General features: G+C 39.5%; 1 protein-coding gene and 1 long non-coding RNA gene across 2 annotated transcripts in view; both read left to right on the plus strand.

Moving 5' to 3' along the window:
• LOC127915044 (uncharacterized) overlaps window positions 1–11,476 on the plus strand; it is a 110,168-nt gene extending 98,692 nt beyond the window's left edge. Inside the window, exon 2 of the long non-coding RNA XR_008090015.1 lies at window positions 11,141–11,476. This is a non-coding gene — a long non-coding RNA (uncharacterized LOC127915044). The remainder of the gene's footprint in view (window positions 1–11,140) is intronic.
• LOC118395793 (uncharacterized) lies at window positions 6,542–11,476 on the plus strand. Its single transcript, XM_035789724.2, has 5 exons — window positions 6,542–6,769; window positions 6,928–7,251; window positions 7,536–7,641; window positions 7,788–7,833; window positions 10,613–11,476. The coding sequence occupies exons 1-5, from the start codon at window positions 6,706–6,708 to the stop codon at window positions 10,691–10,693; spliced, it is 621 nt and encodes a 206-aa protein (XP_035645617.1). The 5' UTR covers window positions 6,542–6,705; the 3' UTR covers window positions 10,694–11,476.
• Window positions 11,477–22,704: the final 11,228 nt, after the last annotated feature.

Here is a 22,704-nt window from a genome sequence, read left to right on the forward strand (position 1 = left end):
TCATTGAGCTCTTCAGTAAGGCCATTCTACTGCCAATGTTTGGCTATGGAGATTGCATGTGTGACCGATGTGAAATGGCTAGCTAGTCAGCAGGGTGCGCGCTAATAGCGTTTCAATGGGTGATGTCACTCGCTCTAAGACCTTGAAGTAGTTGTTCCCCTTGCTCAGCAAGGGCCATGGCTCTTGTGGAGCGATGGGTGGCTGTTGTTGATGTGCGCAGAGGGTCCCTGGTTCAAGCCCAGGTAGGGGCGAGGAGAGGGACGGAAGCTATACTGTTACACATGGCTGTGTGCTTGATTTTATAAACCTGTCAGCAACAGGTGTGACTGAAACAGCCTAATCCACTCATTTGAAGGGGTGTCCACATACCTTTGTATATATAGTGTATGTTGAATTGACAACTAATAAGCATGGAGAGCTTGACAAGTTTGATGAAATTACCTAATATCTTTCAGTCTATTACGGCTATTTACTTACTTTTGTAGATCTTCATTAGAACAACACATTTCACTGCACTTATCTGGTAACAATTTAGTTAAATGTTTTGAACACGCTTTTTGTAAATATGTAGGCCTAATGTCCTCTTCAAGTTTAGCTGGAACAAAGATGATGGATATACATGTCTCCCCATCCTAACACTACAGACAGTTACATGTATATGGGTCCGCTAATACAAGACTAGTAAAGGCCCAGTACACACACTACTTATGTGAAAAAATAACATTTTCAACTACAAAAATATTTGTTTCATTAATAAATTAAATGTATTCTGATTTCTTTACGGGGAGCTGCAGCACACACTCAGCACCTTACTTCTGGCGGCTAGTATTTAACCAGGAAGTCCAATTGAGGTCAGAAAAGGGAGACCTGTCCAAGAAGGCCAGCTATTAACAGTACAATGCAAAAGCATAAATAGCTTTTTTTTTAATTAAAATTATAAAACACTATTGTGCCGTTTTATGTCTCACGTTCAGTCATGAAATTAACTTGTTGACAGAATATGGAAATGAGAGATGAGTGAGCTAAATAAAACCAAACTTACCCCTACAAACTAAAAATAATACAGTTCCCTATTAACCACTCATATAACATTACAAATATCTTGTTAGCAAGCTTATCTTCCCTGCATGGGAGAGGCAGGGAAACTTACTGATAAATGGATAGTGGGATAGGGTTAATAGATACAGTAGGCCTTGGGTAGAATGATGTGTTCGTGTGTTTAACATCTGTGCTTTTGAATGACAGAGGGCAGACAGAAAGTCTCTTTGTCCTGAATGAATGAAGATATTTATTCTACAGCTGGTATGAGTTAAAGGCTAGAGCTGCCGCTTTCAAGGAGCGGGAGACTAATCCGGGCGCTTATAAGAAATCCCGCTATGCCCTCAGACGAACCATCAAACAAGCAAAGCATCAATACAGGATAATTAAGATTGAATCCTACTGCATCGGTTCTGACGCTCGTCGGATGTGGCAGGGTTTGAAAACTATTATGGACTACAAGGGGAAACCCAGATGTGAGCTTCCCAGTGACGCGAGCCTATCAGACGAGCTAAATGCCTTTTATGCTCGCTTAGAGGCAAGCAACACTGAAGCTTAAATTCTTGTTAATCTAACTGCACTATCGGATTTACAGTAGGCTTTACAGCGAAAGCATGCCATGCGATTGTTTGAGGTTTCATAAATTCACAAATAGAGAATAAATATTCACTTACTTTTTGAAAATCTTCATCTGATTTGTCACCCAGTTTACAGATAAATGTATGTGTGGGGTAGAGAGATGAGGTAGTCATTGAAAAATCATGTTAAACACGTATTGCACACACTGAGTCCATGCAACGTATGTGACTTGTTGTAATTGTGCTGCTGTAATTGTGCTATGATTGTTATTATTATTATTATTAACTTATTATGTTTAGTACATTTTTACTCCTGACCTTATGTAGGCTTGCCATAACTAAGGGATTTAATTCTTATTAACTCAAGACATTTTAGCTTGTCATTGTTTATTAATTTGTAAAAAAATGTCAGAATTTTTAATTCCACTTTGACATTATGGGGTATTGTGTGTAGGCCAGTGAAACAAAATCTCAATTCAATCCATTTAAAAAAATAGCACTCACAGCTTTACAATATATATATATTTTTGCATTTATGGACTGTTTACATATATTTGAGGCTATTTATTCAGAAAAATTGAATTAACCCAGTATAAGCTGTAATTATATGACAATATTTTTACTCCATTACATATTGTCTGAAAAGTGCCCTCAAAGTATTCAGACCCCTTGGATTTCCTTTACGTTTTATTATATTACAAAATGGGATTACGATGGATTTAATTGTCTTTTTTTTGTCAACAATCTAGTCAAAATACTAATTTCAAAGTGGAAGATAAACTCTATAATTTTTTGTGGAATAAGAATGTGAAGACTAAAATATACTAGTTGTTCAAGTACTGTATGCAGCCAAATTTTTTCAGGCAAGCCTAACTTATTTCAGGAGTAACATCTGGCTTAACAAGTCACATAGTAAATGACATGGTCTCTGTAAAATGATAGGGGTTGACATGAATGTTGAATGACTAACTCTTCCTCTGTCCCCTATTGTGAAGGGCAGTCAAAACTGTTCGCTGCTCTGGCCCCCCAATGGTGGAACAAACTCCCTCACGACGCCAGGACAGCGGAGTCAATCACCACCTTCCGGAGACACCTGAAACCCCACCTCTTTAAGGAATACCTAGAATAGGATAAAGTAATCCTTCTCACCCCCCCCCCCCCTTAAAAGATTTAGATGCACTATTGTAAAGTGGCTGTTCCACTGGATGTCATAAGGTGAATGCACCAATTTGTAAGTCGCTCTGGATAAGAGCGTCTGCTAAATTACTTAAATGTTAAATGTAAATGTGAAATGAAGGCTAGGTGTCCCGCTAGCGACAACATCCGGTGAAATTGGAGGGTGTGCAATTCAAATAAATAATAATAAAACTGATGGATATTAAACATTTATGAACATACAGGTATCTTATATTGGTTAAAAGCTTAAAGTCTTGTTAATCTAACTGCATTGTCCGATTTACAATAGACTTTACAGCAAAAGCATACCATGCGATTGTTTGAGGACAGCCCCCCACCTCAACATATTTTCCAACCAGCACGGGCTTCATAAAATCCCAAATAGCAATTAAATAATCACTTACTTCCTCTGTTTGCAATCCAAAGGGTCCCAGCTACAACATGCATGGTTGTTTTGTTGGATAAAATCCTTCTTTATATCCCAAAAAGTCTGTTTAGTTAGCGCCATCGATTTGAGTAATCCACTCGTTCAACTTGCAGACAAAGGAATCCAAAAAGCTACCGCTAAACTTTGTTAAAACTAGTCAAACTACGTTTCAATGTAATCCTCAGATACCCTAAAATGTAATTAAGCTATCATATTTCATACAGAAAGAAGTATGTTCAATAGAAAAGTACATTTAGCAAGTGCACATCCTCTTCGTTGCGCCCAAAGACTGATTTCCAACTGTGACTCCTAGTGCCAAAACTCAAAATTCTTCCTTGTTTGGGAAGTAGCAAGCCTGAAACCTTGAACAAATACTGTTGACATTTAGTGGAAGCCATAGGATTTGCACTCTGGGAGCTGGATTTAACATTTCCCCTATACGTTGTAATGGAAGAGCATGGGATCTAATATAATAATAATAATATAATAATATATGCCAGAAATAGTTATGGTGCTTTTTCTTTGGACTTTCTGCTACCATATCAATTGTGTTAAAGTCTCAGACATTATTTTAACATATCTACACACTTCAAAGTGTTTTCTATCCAATGCTACCAATTATATGCATATCCTGGCTTCTGGGCCTGAGTAACAGGCAGTTTACTTTGGGCACGTCAGTCAGGCGGAAATTCTGAGAAAAAGTACCCTGGCCCTAACAAGTTTTAAGGGAGAGCTTCTCTTGCTGAGCTATTTCTATGATTGAGTGAAAGTCCAACTGAAACGGTTTGCGTTTGCCTTGTACCAAAACTGTTCCAGACTTATAGAGATTTATATTAGCTGACTCAGAGTCCTCGTTGTCTAGTATCCATCGGTAATACCCTCCCCCCCTTCTTAACAGAGGGGTAGTGTGTTCATATAGCGCTTGTGCCATGCCAGGGGATGGTCTGTGTGGAAGATACGGTTGCTTATGTTCCAATTTGTATAATAGTCAGCAAAAAGTGTCTTTTGATTTTCCATAAGGAGCTTCATTTTTCACTCTTTTTGTGTCTTATTATTCTTTACATACAGATGGTATTGCATTTGAATTACCTCTGAACAGCGGGAGGGTGCTTCTAAGGCGTCTTAATTTGGTTGGTGCTCTCCTGCCATTGTTGGGCTCAAGGTCTTTGACACATCTTACTTCACATGTCAGTGCTAATTGAAGTTGTATCTCTTTGTCCTAGGAAGCTTGGTAGCCTTAGCATTCAGTCCTTATAAAGTAAAGTATATCATCGTAATGCATTTTTCTTCCTGGCTTTTGAAAGTAAAAACTAGCTTCAGACTAAGCATGACTCATTCACTTCCAGGTTGGATAGTGTTTTCCGGTTTTTGTTTGTTTGACAGAGCATTTGCTTTATATCTTGGGAACAATAATCCTTGGGCATAGGAAGCATTCCAGGTAATTCCATCCAAAATCAGGTTGCAGGTTTGGATTTTTGATTTGGAGGTTATGTTGTTTAGGGTAGCATCCTGTATATGTCCCTGCCAAAAAAATCCAAGTTTGTCTAACTCTAGATCTACCTATTTTTTTCAAACATGCTGAAAATGTGGGAGCTCATCTGCCCATGACCTCTCTCCTCTCTCTGTCTCTGAATTAAATTACATTCAAAGGGCTTTATTGGCATGGGAAACATATGTTTACATTTCCAAATAAAGGGAAATAGATATTTAACAAAAGTGAAATAACAATCAAAAATGAGCAGTAAACACTACAGTCACAAACGTTTCAAATGTATAGAAACATTTCAAATGTCATATTATGTCTATATACAGTGTTATAACGAGTACAAGAAGGAATGTCTAAAACCACACAAACCCCCCTCTCTCTGAAACCACACATCCTGTATCAGTTTGATGCCTCCCACTCTATGCATGATTGTCTCATACCCTCTGTATCTTAGTCTCACATAAAGTTGTCAACAGTTATAGGGGAAAGTACACACATAAACTAACAAAATGTATAGTTACCCATGGATCACATGAACATATAGACAGACTCTTAAGTTGATCATTTCAGCCCAATTGTAAAGACAAGTAAACTCAACTAAATGGTCAAAAGCATTGAAAAACACCAAGTGATTTAATGATTGAGTCAATGTGAAACTGATCTTAAAGTCATGTACTACATTCCACACTGAGGTAGTTCAGAATGTCGTATGTTCTGGGGTGTCAGACCTCTTAGAGTTGCAATACTTTATGTGGTTTCTTTTATGAAATGACTGTGAGAAATACAGAGAGGTTAGATAGAAGGGCCTTAGATAATACATCATTTAATATAATCTATTTCTATGGCTCAGACAGAGTGGCCAAGACAGGGCTCAAATCCCTGTTGCCAGGGGGATGTGTGGTATGGAGTGGGCAGCGCTAGCACTAGGCCAGACTCCTGCACTCTCTTGATGCATTTCCACTGAGGATTTACCCCAGTGTTTTACCCAAAAGGCTCTGACTTTTCTGTTTCCATCTACGTGGGCCGGTAGCCGTGTCTCACTAGCTCACGGCTTCGGTGGACCTGCTCTGACTTGGAGCCAAGGCAAGGCCTGGCTACATTTCAGCTGGCATTTACATAGCAATGGCTAACTGTGAATTTGACCACGTTCTCAAAAAAGCAAGTCTTGAATGATGTAGAGGTTGTTGATTCTGCTTGCCACAAGTCTTTGGTGTCACACTCCTGATGGAAACATAATAACACTGGAGCTAACAGTAACATTAAATACTGGTGACATCCTTGTGTCGGGGTAAGTCTAGATGGATAAGCACCATCTGTGGTTTCTGAGCTGACCACTGGCATGGTGTAGCACTTGCCTCTTGGTCTAATGGTTAAGACGTTGGTTTTGGGAGAGAGACAACAGTGATACGAATCTCACCAGTTACCCCGCTTCTTAACAGATATTAGATTAGATTAATTTATTAGTCAAATGCACAGGGTCGCAGATGTAATCGCAGGGTACAGTGAAATGCTTATGCTCCGAGCTCCGGCCTGGACAACTCCAGTCCTCGGGGGCCTGATTGGTGTCAGACCTTTCCCCCATCCCTAGCAAACACACCTGATTTAAACCAATTTAAGTTTTAACTGGAGATCATGATTAGTTGATTATTGGTGACACCAATCAGGCCCCCAAGGACTGGAGTTGCCCAGGCCTGCACTAGGCACTGTCTGCCCCCCCATTTGGATGGACATTTTGGATGTGAAGTTCATATTGAAATACAACTCTGAGCACAAAATAAATCACTCAGTAATAAATTGCTGAGTGGGTATGTGTGATATCTCTGAGTAAATGGCTGTGACGTTTCAGAGAAAGTCACTTCTGTGCTTCTCTCTCAAACGACCACTTCCTCTGTTCTCCCTCCTCCACAGACTAACGATATGTGAAACTGATCTCTGGCTCTAAAGTTCCACTCCACTGTGTCCATTTCTCTCTCTGTCTGTCAGTCACGTCCAAGGTCATCATGGAAACTCTCCTGTCCTGGGACCTGGTGTCTGTGGTCAGCATGCTGTTCTTTGTCTGTACAGGTAAGCTACAGTGGATGACCATAGTACAGTGTGTATGTATGTGTGTACCTGCCTGCCTGCCTGTGTTCGGTTTGCCTTCTTATTAGGATCAAAACATTCTCACACTCCTTTAAAGTAAAGTACTTAAAACATTGTCTTTGTTGTTTTCTGTCCCATAGAGTCAGCAGGTGACTCAACAAAATATCAGAAAAACAAATCAGCTTCTTTGGGAGAAATTGTTACTTTGGTTTGCAATAACTCAGAGACGAATGCAACATACATCTGGAAGAAGGACACAGTTCTTATTTTCTCTCATAGTGACACACTGAATAAATCTGAAAGAACATTCACCTCTGACAGGATGAGTGTTGATCCACCTACAAAGCTGACTATCTTTAATGTAGAGTTAAATGACACCGGGAGCTACAGCTGTCAAATAACAGATGATCAAAGTGGTGTACGGACAATGGAGTGGAATTTGACCATCACTAATAACCTCACAGGTAATGGAAGTAATGTTCTGTTTATACTGTAACATGTGGAGAAGAAACTGTATTCTGTCATGCCAGATATAAATATGCACATTTCTGAAGTTGAATTTTGACGAACAAAAATGACAATTATTGTGATAAATATTGCAAACAATCAAAACTTAATGTTATAATGCTATTATTTGGTTATTATCTCCCAATTGTTTACTATATTGTTATAAAGCAAAAGAATATAACACTTGTTCTAGACTTTTGAGACTTTCCTGAAAATCCCAGTTGTTTCTGTCTTAACACAGATCATGCTGAATATAACCTACGGAGGTTATTGCTCTTCACAATTCCATCTGCTATTGGAGGAGTGGTTCTCTGCATTAACATCTGTTGTATGGTCTGGCTGTGTAGGTGAGTAGCTCAAAGTAGTCTACCTAAGAGCTCAGTTCAATCACATCTGCATTGCCTAAAGCACTGTGGTCCAATGTTGTGTTTGTAGTTGATTAGGAGTTATAGTTTCAATCACATGCATAATTCATGTTACTTTGTTTCTGCAGGAAACAAATTCCGGAACAGACAAGTCATTGTGATAGGCACGGAGAGGTAAGTAGCTTAATTCAGATGGTTTGGGTTAAAACTTCTTATGGCTGCAGGGGCAGTATTGAGTAGCTTAGATGAAAGGTGCCCAAAGGTGCCCAGAGTAAACGGCCTGCTCCTCAGTCCCAGTTGCTAATATATGCATATTATTAGTAGTATTGGATAGAAAACACCCTGATAACAGAACACATATGGCAGGCAAAAACCAGAGAAGAAATCCAAACAGGAAGTGAGAAATCTGAATTTGGTCGATTTTCAACCCAGCCCCTACTGAATACACAGTGGGATATTGGTTATGTTGCACTTCCTAATGCTTCCACTAGATGTCAACCATCTTTAGAAACTTGAATGAGGCTTCTACTGTGAAGTGGGGCCGGATGAGAGCTCTTTGAGTCAGTGGTCTGGCAGAGAGCCAGGTCCTGGTCATGTGCATTTCACATGATAGCGACCTGCGTTCCATGGCTTTTCTACAGACAATGGAATTCTCCGGTTGGGACGTTATTGAAGATTTATGTTAAAAACATCCTAAAGATTGATTCTATAATTAGTTTGACGGGTCTCTACGGACTGTTATATAACTTTTTGAACTTTTCATCTGACGTTCTGCTGGACCTGCACGCGCGTTTGGATTTGCATACCAAACGCCCAAACAAAAGGATCTATTTGGACATAAATGATGGACATTATCGAACAAATCAAGCATTTATTGAGGACCTGGGATTCCTGTGAGTGCATTCTGATGAAGATCATCAAAGGTAAGTGAATATTTCTAATGCTATTTTTGACTAATGTTGACTCCACAATTTGGCTTCTTTGTTGTCTGAACATTGTTCTCAGATTATTGCATGGTTAGCTTTTTCCGTAAAGTAAAAAAAAAATTGACACAGCGGTTGCATTAAGTATATCTCTAATTCCATGTATAATAGTCATGTTTTTATCAATGTTTATTATGAGTATTTCTGTCATTTGATGGGTTTTTAAAAATATAAATATGCACTTTACCGAACAATTGTGTAACATGAAGTCCTATGAGTGTCATCTGATGAAGATCTTCAAAGGATAGTGATTAATTTTATCTCTATTTGTGCTTTTTGTGACTCCTCTCTTTGGCTGGAAAAATGGCTGTCTTTATTCTGTGGCTTGGTGGTGATCTAACATAATTGTTTGTGGAGCTTTCGCTGTAAAGCATTTTTGAAATCAGACACTGTGGCTGGATTTACGAGAATATTATCTTTAAAATTGTGCCTAATAATTGTATGTTTGAGAAATATGATTTATGAGATTTATGCTGTTTCGTATTTGGCGCCCTGCAATTTCATTGGCTAGCGGAACCCCTTTCCCAAACAGGTTTTAACATGTCTATTTTTGAAAGCATTCTTACTTTAAAGCATTTTTTCACACCTGACTAAAGTTTTTGCACAGTACTGTATGTAATTTAAAATCTGTTTATTCTGTTTTTGCTAGCAATATTCATAAAAGCTTTGAAATAAATATTTACACTGACCCCTGCATACCCAGGGGTCCCCCTGCTGTACGACACCCCTATGTAGTTTCTATGGAGACCACTAGAGGTCCCTATCTCACAGGTTAGGATCCTCTATTCTAGGACCTAGGGTCCATTTCAGCAGTTTTAAGTAGCTTCCGCTCCCATTCTTCTGCTTTGGTCTATGAACACAAGACTGATGAATGCAATATGTCTAATGGGAGTGTTATTTTACCTGTTCTACAGTATGGTCTCATATCAGTGCAGATTAATGGAAGGAAGTTCAGATTAACCAATCATACAGCTGTTACTGAGGCAGAAGTTGACAAGCCTTTCACCGTTGTTATTGATGGTACCACAGCAGTGTTACCACAGCCTGTTCACAATCTCCGTTATCGGCTCCAACCTTGGCATTCAAATGTCCCGTTATCATGATCACATCATGTTGTGGGACCTTTGAGACTGCTTGTTGTAGCTGCTCCTACCAGTCATGCTTGTCCACCTCCTCTGCCTCATTGGTGGGGTCATAGCATTGCAGGTTGGTGAACTTTCAGTTCATGGAGTCAAGTCCTGCTGATGGGTTCCCATTCCAAGAGTAATTTGGCAGTTGTTCTACTGATAATGAGGGCTACAACACTAGAATAATCCTTTCCTGAATAGAGTATTGTTGAGCCATCGCTTGTCATCTTGAGTCTAGAACCAGTCCACTTGCTTTCTCTTTAACACAGGATGTCCATGTTGTACCTGTCCATCTCTCTGTAAACGTGAGCTGAGTTTGAAGGTTCAAACATGGTGGGGACTAGAAAGCTCCTGATTTCCCGGGTAGAGCTTTCATCTGAATCTGTCATTGTGCATATCGGTTGGCTGAGTTCCTTGTTGTAGTTTTCAAAGTTGTTGCAGTTTCTGTAACAATGTGTGTTTTTTGGTAGCCCCACACCCAACCCCCAACCAGGAGGGCCTGGTGCTGTGTTTAGTCAGGCCTCTCACCTGGAACCTGCCAGGCAAGGTTGAACCTGCCTCGGGCCAAAACCCCACCGGGATAGCTTTCAGGATCACTGAAACATGCAATCTTCCCCAAAAACGGCAAGGAAATGGCACTTGGAAGTGCTTTTACATGTAATTACCTTTTACTGTGTAATGGTTTGGCACAGGCATCTGTAGGTCTTCATTGGTCAGGTGAGGCACTTCATTATCCTGGGGCCAACTGAAACCAATGTTGAACCGCAGGAATTCCCCAGTCTGCTCCCAGTCTCTTTATGTTGCATCTCTTGATAATGTCATTCACTTTTCTTGTTTTCTTAGGTGCAGCAGGAATGCAATGAAGAGATGATTTATGAAAACTGTCTAGCTACAGATGCTGTCAACATGGACCCACAACACTGAGAGAAAAGGAGGCAGATTAAACAGGAGGAGAACAGAGAATGTGACTGAGGGGTGGAGGTGTGGGTGAGAAAATGTATAGCATTTCTATTTCAGACTTTGGAAATAATGTATATGGAAATAATGTATATGGACATAATTTGTACCAGAGCCTGAGAGACAGATACGTCTCTGTACTATATAGTCAAAAGGTGGTGCTCAGGGGTTTAGGACTGGTTAGACTGTTGTGGGCTAGGATTTGCATAGAAGATGGAAAGCTAAGCCTTGATAACAGAAAAATAAAATTATTTTTATCTATGGATCAAATGCAATGTATCTCAGAAAGTCACATGTTGTTTCTAGATAGCAGTGGCCTTCCTGCATTATTTTTATATTCAGAAGAACATTGAAATAATGTATCCACCCAGTTAATGTGTCCAGGCCCTGAAATAGACATAAAGCAACAAGGAGGTCTGGTAGTTGGGTGTAAGGAACTAGATCTACATAGTAACAGCAACAACAACAAAAATGAAAATGATGTCTATTATGAAAAACAATATGACTGATGGACAACTACTGTAAAGTGTACACATATAGAGAAACATGCTCACTGCAGAATGACAACTTAAGGCCACTGGTCACACCATGATGGGAGAAAGACAGTGGTATAGAGAGGCCTGGGAAAGAGTTGGTGCAGGTGTCAAACTGTTAAATAAACGTTATTTGTGAATACATGTGCAAATAGAAAATTGTAACATTTCCTGCACTTGGTAAATAAAAACAAATTGTTGTCATTATTTACATTAATCGTAGCAGTACAGCTGCTCCTGCATTGTCTCTCCATTGTGTACTAAGAAAGTAGTGAGCAGAGGGACACAGTTCATTGTTTCACAGCAATAAAGCCATGTGAGGTTGAGGCACTGCCATAATCTACTGTGTCATTTCCATAGGGATCATGTCACGGGCCTTTCCATCACAGCCACTACTCCATATTAGGTTGCATATTAAGGTCAATTCTCTGAGTAACAGCATATTAATCCAGTTAGGAACCTGGCCGGAGGCTTAGCATTCAGTTCAGAATCTGGTGTAAATGGCGGAGGCTTAGCTACTAGCATTCAGTTCAGAATCTGGTGTAAATGGCGGAGGCTTAGCTACTAGCATTCAGTTCAGAATCTGGTGTAAATGGCGGAGGCTTAGCTACTAGCATTCAGTTCAGAATCTGGTGTAAATGGCGGAGGCTTAGCTACTAGCATTCAGTTCAGAATCTGGTGTAAATGGCGGAGGCTTAGCTACTAGCATTCAGTTCAGAATCTGGTGTAAATGGCGGAGGCTTAGCTACTAGCATTCAGTTCAGAATCTGGTGTAAATGGCGGAGGCTTAGCTACTAGCATTCAGTTCAGAATCTGGTGTAAATGGCGGAGGCTTAGCTACTAGCATTCAGTTCAGAATCTGGTGTAAATGGCGCAGGCTTAGCTACTAGCATTCAGTTCAGAATCTGGTGTAAATGGCGGAGGCTTAGCTACTAGCATTCAGTTCAGAATCTGGTGTAAATGGCGGAGGCTTAGCTACTAGCATTCAGTTCAGAATCTGGTGTAAATGGCGGAGGCTTAGTTACTAGCATTCAGTTCAGAATCTGGTGTAAATGGCGAAGGCTTAGTTACTAGCATTCAGTTCAGAATCTGGTGTAAATGGCGGAGGCTTAGCTACTAGCATTCAGTTCAGAATCTGGTGTAAATGGCGGAGGCTTAGTTACTAGCATTCAGTTCAGAATCTGGTGTAAATGGCGGAGGCTTAGTTACTAGCATTCAGTTCAGAATCTGGTGTAAATGGCGGAGGCTTAGTTACTAGCATTCAGTTCAGAATCTGGTGTAAATGGCGGAGGCTTAGTTACTAGCATTCAGTTCAGAATCTGGTGTAAATGGCGGAGGCTTAGCTACTAGCATTCAGTTCTGGATCTGGTGTTGAGGGCGAAGGCTTAGCTACTAGCATTCAGTTCTGAATCTGGTGTTGAGGGTGGAGGCTTGGCTACTAGCATTCAGTTCTGAATCTGGTGTTGAGGGCGAAGGCTTAGCTACTAGCATTCAGTTCTGAATCTGGTGTTGAGGGTGGAGGCTTGGCTACTAGCATTCAGTTCTGAATCTGGTGTTGAGGGCGAGCAAGAACTAGTGATAGAGAACTAGCAAAATAACTATCACCCCTCTGTCACTAGTTACATATCCCCCCCATCTCTGGGGAACAGAGTCATGTGAGGAAGTCACATGTTTTTGCTGTGTCTGCACTGTACTGCTGAATTCTATGTGGTTTGTATTGTATTTACTGCTGTATTACTTAATATTTTTCTTGAACAGGTCTCCCTTTTCTGGTCTCAATGGGACTTCCTGGTTGAATAAAAATATGATAAAAATAGCAATTCTTTCCATTCTGCACACGACACTGCTTTGCTTTATCTTGGCCAGGTCGCAGTTGTAAATGAGAAATTGTTCTCAACTGGCCTACCTGGTTAAATTAAGATTAACTATTATTTATTTATTTATTTTTAAACTGGTGATTGGCCATGATTAAACTCCTGGGATATATATTCCCCCCCAAAAAATATAATATGAACTTGAACCAACTCAATATATGATCATGCCAATTCATTTTTTTGACAAAGCTAGATTCTGTTCACAATATTACAGTAGTTGACATTACCAAGGAAATGTATTTGCACCGGTACCATATGAGTGCAGAAGCAGCAGACATAGAATGACAACGAGTAGAACCCAACAGGCAGCAGAGGTCTCTGTGAAGAGAGAGATACAGTTAATATAAGAAACAGTATGTATTTATAATTACATGTAATCATGTTGCCCAAGCAACCATCATGGCTTTGATGCAAACACTTTCCTGCAGAAAGCAAAGAGACAATACCAGGTTATAAGAAGTGTATGTTTGAAGTAAGAGAAGAGTATATCATGACAATCTTAGTTAGTGGTTATACCCTCCTGTAGAGTGGGGAATTAGGACATAAGTCTAATACTAAGACATGCAGTGAAAGATAAGTGAGCATCTGGCTCAGCTTTGTTATCCATGCTACATCACATTTCTCATAACCTCATATACAATGCTGCTTGAAAGTATGTGAACCCTACAGGGCTGGTCATTATTTTGCTATAAAATATAAAAATAAATATATAAAATCCTTTTTTAAGCCACAATTTGTTAGAAAGACATTCCAAGTAAATGACACAAACAAAAATATGATATGTTTATTGTTTATTTAAAAAATTGGTTTATTTAACAGAAACTCATATTTGATGTGTGCAAAAATACGTGAACCTCTTCAGTCAACAGCTTGTGGTACCTCCATAATAAGCGATAACTTGGAGTAAATGTCTCCTATAGCCAGTAATCAGTCTATGACATCTGTTTTGATGGAGATTTGCCCACTCCTCCTTAAAGAATTCAGCCAATTGAGTGAGGTTTGAGGGTTGTCTGGCATGAACTGCCCGATTCAGATCCTGCCACAGCATCTTAATTGGATTTAGGTCATAACTATGACTTGGCCAATCCAAAACACAAATCTTCTTTCTCCTGAGCGATTCTTTGGTAGATTTGTTTGATTGCTTTGGGTGGTTGTCTTGTTGGAAGTACCATTTTCATCCCAGCTTAGCTTCTTGACTGATGGCCTTACGTTCTGTTCCAGAATCTCCTGGTATACCTCAGTTTTCATGGTTCCCTTAATGATGTGGAGTTCTCCAGGTTCAGAGGAGGAAAAGCAGCCCCAGATCTTGACATTCCCACCACCATGCTTGACTGTTGGGATAAGGTCCTTTTGGTGGTAGACAGTGTTGGGTTTTCGTCAAATATAGCAGTGTTGATTGTGACCAACAAGGTCAATTTTAGACTCATCGGTGAAGTGAATATACTTCCAGAAACCTTCAGGTTTGTCCAGGTGGTCTCTGGCAAAGTTAAGATGGGCAGTTTGGTATTTGTTTGACAGCAGAGGCTTCTTCCTAGCAACCCTCCCATGAATGGCATTTTGATTTAGTGCTCTTCTTATTGTTGAAGCATGCACAGTTACCTGAGATGCAGTACGGGAGGTCTACAAATCTCTAGATGTTATGTATGGGTTGGCTTTTACCTGATTTATTATTGTTCTCGTGGAGCTTGGTGATGTTTTGGAAGCGTGTCCACTTCTAGGCTGAGTTGCTGTCATGTTAAATGCTCTCCATTTGTAAATGATTTGCCTCACAGTGGATTGATGGAGCTAGAGAGAGAGAGAGAGAGAGAGAGAGAGAGAGAGAGAGAGAGAGAGAGAGAGAGAGAGAGAGAGAGAGAGAGAGAGAGAGAGAAATGCTATAGATGGAAGGAAAGTAGTGTGGAAACTTACCAAAAAAAACAATTAGGCAACAACAAATTCAAGCCTTTTTATACAACTTCTGGGACAAAACGTTCCACTGTAATAGCAAAGGTGTAAACTTGGCAGTAGAAAACCTAAACAGTATATTTGACCTCGCAGCTTCCCTATCAAATCTAAAAATGTCAAACAGAAAACCAAAGGAAATTAACAACAATGACAAATGGTTTGATGAAGAAATTGAAAAACCTATCCAACCAAAAGCATAGAGACCCAGAAAACCTGAGCCAATGCCTTCACTATGGTGAATCACAAAAAAAAGAACAGCACATCAGAAATCAGTTCAATGTAATTGAAGAATCCATAGACTAACCATTTCTGGGAAAATTGAAAAACACTGAACAAACAACAACACAAAGAGTTATCTATCCAAAACTAAGATGTATGGATAAACCACTTCTCCAATCTTTTTGGCCCTATAACAAAGAACAACCATCAAAAAAATATACATGATCAAATAAAAATCTTAGAATCAACTATTAAAGACTACCAGAACCCACTGGATTCTCCAATTACCTTGAATGAACTACAGGACAAAATACAAACCCTCCAACCCAAAAAGGCCTGTGGTGTTGATGGTATCCTCAGTGAAATGATAAAATATACAGACCACAAATTCCAATTGGCTATACTTAAACTATTTAACTTCTTAGGGCTAGGGGGCAGTATTTGGAAGTTTGGATGCCTGACATGACCAAAGTAAACTGTCTGTTACTCAGGCCCAGAAGATAGGATATTAATATAATTAGTAGTATTGGATAGAAAGTGCTCTGAAGTTTCTAAAACTGTTAAAATAATGTCTGTGAGTATAACAGAACTTATATAGCAGGTGAAAACACTAGGACAATCCATCCGGAAATTGTTTTTTTTTAGGTCACCACCTATTCAAACACTTGTCTATGGGATATTCAAAGGAAATCCTCCCAGATTGCAGTTCCTATGGCTTCCACTAGATGTCAACAGTCTTTAGAAAGGGTTTCAGGCTTGTTTTTTGGGGGGATATAAAGAAGGACTTTATTGAACAAAACAACCATTTGTTGTGTAGCTGGGACCCTTGAGATTGCAAAAAGAGGAAGATCTTCAAAGTTCAGTGATTTATTTCATCGTTATTTCTGACTTTTGTGACGCCTCTGCTGGTTTGTAAAATGTTTTTAATGATTTTGTATGCGGTGCGCAGTCCTCAGATAATTGCATGGTATGCTTTCGCCATAAAGCCTTTTTGAAATCTGACAAAGCGGCTGGATCAACAAGAAGTTACGCATTTAAATTATGTATGACACTTGTATTTTCATTCATATTTAATATTACGATTTTTACATTTTTAATTTCACGCTCTGCAATTTCACTGGATGTTGTCAAAATGGGGCGCTAGCATCCCACCTAGCCTTAAGAAGTTTTTAACATCATCCTTAGCTCTGGCATCTTCCCCAACATTTGGAACCAAGGACTGATCACCACAATAACTATGGTGGGATATGCGTCAACAACAGACTTGGGAAAATCCTCTGCAATATCATTAACAGCAGGCTAGTTCATTTCCTCAGTAAAAACAATATACTGAGCAAATGTCAAATGGGCTTTTTACCAAATTATCGTACAACAATTAAGTAAAATGTCTAAGGTTTGCTAATGATCTGGTGCTTCTGTCACCAACCAAGGAGGGCCTACAGCAGCACCTCGATCTTCTGCACAGATTCTGTCAGACCTGGACTCTGACAGTAAATCTCAGTAAGACAAAAATAATGTTGTTCCAAAATAAATGGTCCAGTCACCAGGCCCATGAATACAAATTCCATCTAGACACCGTTGCCCCAGAGCACACAAAAAAAACGATACATACCTTGGCCTAAACATCAACGCCACAGGTAACTTCCACAAAGCTGTGAACAAGCTGAGAGGCAAGAAGGGCCTTCTATTCCATCAAAAGAAACATACAATTTGACATACCAATTAGGATCTAGCTAAAAAGACTTGAATCAGTTATAGAGCCCATTGCCCTTTATGGTTGTGAGGTCTGGGGTCTGCTCACCAACCAAGAATTTACAAAATGGGACAAAAAACAAATTGAAACTCTGCATGCAGAATTCTGCAAAAATATCCTCCGTGTACAATGTAAAATACCACATAATACATGCCGAGCAGAATTAGGCCGACACCCGCTAATTGTTGAAATCCAGAAAAGAGACGTCAAATTCTACAACCGCCTAAAAGGAAGTGATTCCCAAACCTTCAATAAGAAAGCCATCACCTACAGAGAGATGAACCTGGAGAAGAGTCCCCTGAGCAAGCTGGTCCTGAGGCTCTGTTCACAAACAGGCCTCACAGAGACCCAGGACAGCAACACAATTAGACCCAACCAAATCATGAGAAAACCAAAATAAAGTTCCTTCCAATGTGTCAAGCAATTAACAAAAAAAATAGAATGCTATTTGGCCCGAAACAGAGAGTACACACTGGCCCAAACTTAATGAAAGCTTTGACTATGTACAGACTCGGTGAGCATTGCCTTGCTATTGAGAAAGACCGCCATAGGCAGACCTGGCTCTCAAGAGAAGACAGGCTATGTGCACACTTTCCACAAAATGAGTTGGAAACTAAGCTGCACTTCCTAACCTCCTGCCAAATGTATGACCATATGAGAGACACATATTTCCCTCAGAATACACAGATATACAAAGGCCTACCTTCAAACTCAGTGCCTCTTTGCTTGACGTCGTGGGAAAATTAAAATAAATCAGCCAAGACCTCAGAATAAAAATTGTAGACCTCCACAAGTCTGGTTCATCCTTGGGAGCAATTTCCAAACACCTGAAGGTACCACATTCATCTGTACATACAAAAGTACGCAAGTGTAAACACAATGCGACCACGCAGCCGTCATAACGCTCAGGAAGGAGACGCGTTCTGTCTCCTAGAGATGAACGTACTTTGGTCCGAAAAGTGCAAATCCATCCCAGAACAACAGCAAAGAACCTTGTGTAGATGCTGGAGGAAACAGGTACAAAAGTATCTATATCTACAATAAAACGAGTCCTATATCAACATAACCTTAAAGGCCGCTCAGCAAGGAAGAAGCCACTGCTCTAAAACTGCTAGAAAAAAAGCAAGACTATGGTTTGCAACTGCATATGGGGACAAAGATCATACTTTTTGTCCTCTGGTCTGATGAAACAAAAATAGAACTGTTTGGCCATAATGACCATTGTTATGTTTGGAGGAAAAAGGGGGAGGCTTGCAAGCCGAAGAACACCATCCCAACCGTGAAGCACCGTGAAGCACGGGGGTGGCAGCATCATGTTGTAGGGGTGCTTAAACTATTCTTTATATTTTAATCATGAACCTTTATTACAACATAATAACATTTTCATGACATGTACCACCACCAATTTGTGACAGTGTTTAAATGCATGAAAGTATATTACATCATTAGAAAGACAATAACCAGGTTTCCACCCAACCGCTTTATGTGAGTACATGTTTTATATTCTTTATTTTTATGACAGCACATTTTCAAATGTCAACAAAACAAAGCATGCAAGTGAGCATGATCTTTTTTGTTGAGTTTTGATATGTCGCAGGCATGTTTAGTAGTACAGACGTAGCTTATCCAAAGGTAATGAGTCAATTTTTTTCTGGTTGTGGTGCTGTGGGGCCATAGGGCTTGAACCCCGCCATGGCTGCATGCAACTATGTTTTTGTTTCATTCTTAGTGTATGTTTGAGTCTGATTCATTGGCCAGTGGAGAGAGTAGGTTTATATACAAACTCCTCTTTAACATCCACAAAGTAAGGTCTGTATGAGGTAGGTAAATTCACATGAAGGTTAGTCATTATTATATTATTGGTAATCCCCTGGAGTAACCCGTTCAGTTCTAATAACAAACCTGACTGTGAAGTTTTATTTTATTTTTATTTTACCGTTTACAGCAACGATCTGGGGAATAGTTACAGGGGAAAGGGGGGGATGAATAAGCCAAATGTAAGCTGGGGATGATTAGGTGACCGTGATGGTATGACAGACAGCTTGGGAATTTAGCCAGAACACCGGGGTTAACACTCCTACTCTTACAATAAGTAATGGGATCTTTAATGACCTCAGAGAGTCAGGACACCCGTTTAACGTCCCATCCAAAAGACAGCACCCAACACAGAGCAATGTCCCCAATCACTGCCCTGGAGCATTGGGGTATGTTTTAGACTTGAAGAAAGAGTGCCTCCTACTGGCCCTCCAACACCACTTCCAGCAGCATCTGGTCTCCCATCCAGGACCAACTCTGCTTAGCTTCAGATGCAAGCCAGCAATGGGATGCAGGGTGGTATGCTGCTGGAGTTATCAAATGAACACAACCATTTCTAAATCAAGGACATGTAATTTCCCTCTATCCAGGACATGCTGCTTAAATCAAACTCACGTCTATCTAGAAACCCACTATACAATTAATTGAACACTGGCCTATGTTGTTAACCGCAGATATACAATGAACCGTAAATGTTGTGGAACTGTTGTAACACGCTTAATAAGAAAACATGAAGTTTAATCTTGTGAAGGATCAAATGTTTGATTGTTGTCTTTCACAATACTTGGCTCTTGTTGCATGTTAAAAACTAACTGATTTTGATTATCTTGTTTGATTAGCATCTGTCCATAGGCTGAGTTGAGTCTTTTGAGTATTGACTCTGCTGGCGTTGTTGTCTTCAGGCAGTGTGATCTTGAGACTGGGCATTGCTCTCCTGTAGGTGAGAGAAGAGAGGGGAGTAGAAGAGAGGAATGGAGAGAAGAGAGAGGAGCACTAGAGAAGTATGAACACAGTGCATTCAGAAATATTCTGACCCCTTGACTTTTCCAAATGTTGTTGTTACGTTACAGCCTTATTATAAAATAGATACAATTGTTATTTTTCCTTTTAAATTTACACACAATACCCCATAATGGCAAAGTGAAACGTTTTTTGTAATTTTTGCAAATGTATTAAAAATTTAAAAAACTGAAGATAAACCCTTTGCTATGCAACTCGAACTTGAGCTCAGGTGCATCCTGCTTCCTTTGATCGTCATTGATGTTTCTTCAATTTGATTGGAGTCCAGCTGTGGTAAAATACATAGATTGGACATGATTTGGCAAGGCTCACACCTATCTATATAAAGGTCCCACATTTGACAGTGCACGTCAGGGACCTTAACTATAATTGTGTGTGTGGGGTACAGAGATGGGTTAGTCATTCAAAAATCCTGCTAAGCACGGTTATTGATCATGGAATGAGTCCATGCAACTTCGTATGTGATTTGTTAAACATGTTTTTTTACTCCTGAACTAATTCAGGCTTTTAAGGGGTTGAATACATACTGACTCAAGACATTTCAGCTTTTAATTTTGTTATTAATTTTTTTTAAATTCATAAAACCAAGTTTGACCTTGACATTATGGGGTATTGTGTGTAGATCAGTGACACAAAATCCAAATGTTATCCATTTAAATTCAGGCTGTAACAAAATGTATAAAAAGTAAAGGGGTGTGAATACTTTCTGGAGGAACTGTAGGTACAGTACTACAAACCAGTTCACACTTGTGAGGTATGACTTAGCAGGATTTCCTCTGTTCCATTTGAGTTTTTATGAAGAGTTTTCTCAGTATTTTAGTACACTATTGACACTTAAAATGTATATTCAACATGTGACTGGGTATGAGTTTGGTCTATACAGATCAGTCACTTTTGATGTATTCATCAATCTCATCAACTAATGTATTAAAGTAAGCTGATAAGCAGTATATAAACACTCAGCAGGGATTATTGTTTAGTATTTAGTGAAGCTGTTTCTAACGAAAATGACTGAGTCACTATCTTTACCAACAGAGGGCAGTAGATACTCACTAATACTTGATACAAGTTTAACCATGTACATTTAGAATACTCTGGATAGTAATGTACTGTGGCAATAGGCTGCAAAGCATCAGATGTCAACATAGTGTGTGTGTGTGTGTGTGTGTGTGTGTGTGTGTGTGTGTGTGTGTGTGTGTGTGTGTGTGTGTGTGTGTGTGTGTGTGTGTGTGTGTGTGTGTGTGTGTGTGTGTGCGTGCGTGCGTGCGTGCGTGCGTTTGTATAGATATGATGACACAATACTTCTTGACAACGTGTGACCTTTTATTGCCTTGGTTCACTTTCGAAAAGATGATACTGCCACACAACTAGGAGCATAAGGACTACAGGTTAGTTAAAACACAACTAGGAGCATAAGGACTACAGGTTAGTAAAAACACAACTAGGAGCATAAGGACTACAGGTTAGTAAAAACACAACTAGGAGCATAAGGACTACAGGTTAGTAAAAACACAACTAGGAGCATAAGGACTACAAGTTAGTAAAAACACAACTAGGAGCATAAGGACTACAAGTTAATAAAAACACAACTAGGAGCATAAGGACTACAGGTTAGTAAAAACACAACTAGGAGCATAAGGACTACAGGTTAGTAAAAACACAACTAGGAGCATAAGGACTACAAGTTAGTAAAAACACAACTAGGAGCATAAGAACTACAAGTTAATAAAAACACAACTAGGAGCATAAGGACTACAAGTTAGTAAAAACACAACCAGGAGCATAAGGACTACAAGTTAGTAAAAACACAACTAGGAGCATAAGGACTACAAGTTAGTAAAAACACAACTAGGAGCATAAGGACTACAAGTTAGTAAAAACACAACTAGGAGCATAAGGACTACAAGTTAGTAAAAACACAACTAGGAGCATAAGGACTACAGGTTAGTAAAAACACAACCAGGAGCATAAGGACTACAAGTTAGTAAAAACACAACTAGGAGCATAAGGACTACAAGTTAGTAAAAACACAACTAGGAGCATAAGGACTACAAGTTAGTAAAAACACAACTAGGAGCATAAGGACTACAAGTTAGTAAAAACACAACTAGGAGCATAAGGACTACAAGTTAGTAAAAACACAACCAGGAGCATAAGGACTACAGGTTAGTAAAAACACAACCAGGAGCATAAGGACTACAGGTTAGTAAAAACACAACCAGGAGCATAAGGACTACAAGTTAGTAAAAACACAACCAGGAGCATAAGGACTACAGGTTAGTAAAACCACAACCAGGAGCATAAGGACTACAAGTTAGTAAAAACACAACCAGGAGCATAAGGACTACAAGTTAGTAAAAACACAACTAGGAGCATAAGGACTACAGGTTAGTAAAAACACAACCAGGAGCATAAGGACTACAAGTTAGTAAAAACACAACCAGGAGCATAAGGACTACAGGTTAGTAAAAACACAACTAGGAGCATAAGGACTACAAGTTAGTAAAAACACAACCAGGAGCATAAGGACTACAAGTTAGTAAAAACACAACTAGGAGCATAAGGACTACAAGTTAGTAAAAACACAACTAGGAGCATAAGGACTACAAGTTAGTAAAAACACAACTAGGAGCATAAGGACTACAGGTTAGTAAAAACACAACCAGGAGCATAAGGACTACAAGTTAGTAAAAACACAACTAGGAGCATAAGGACTACAAGTTAGTAAAAAGGGTTATTTTCTTTCCAAAGATTAATCAAAAGTTTTTTAGAACAATAAAGCAAGGTTAACTGTTTTAAATCAAAAACGAACCTGCCCCA

Source organism: Oncorhynchus keta, chromosome 34 (assembly GCF_023373465.1).
Source record: "Oncorhynchus keta strain PuntledgeMale-10-30-2019 chromosome 34, Oket_V2, whole genome shotgun sequence".
In the NCBI taxonomy this organism is placed as follows: domain Eukaryota; kingdom Metazoa; phylum Chordata; class Actinopteri; order Salmoniformes; family Salmonidae; genus Oncorhynchus; species Oncorhynchus keta.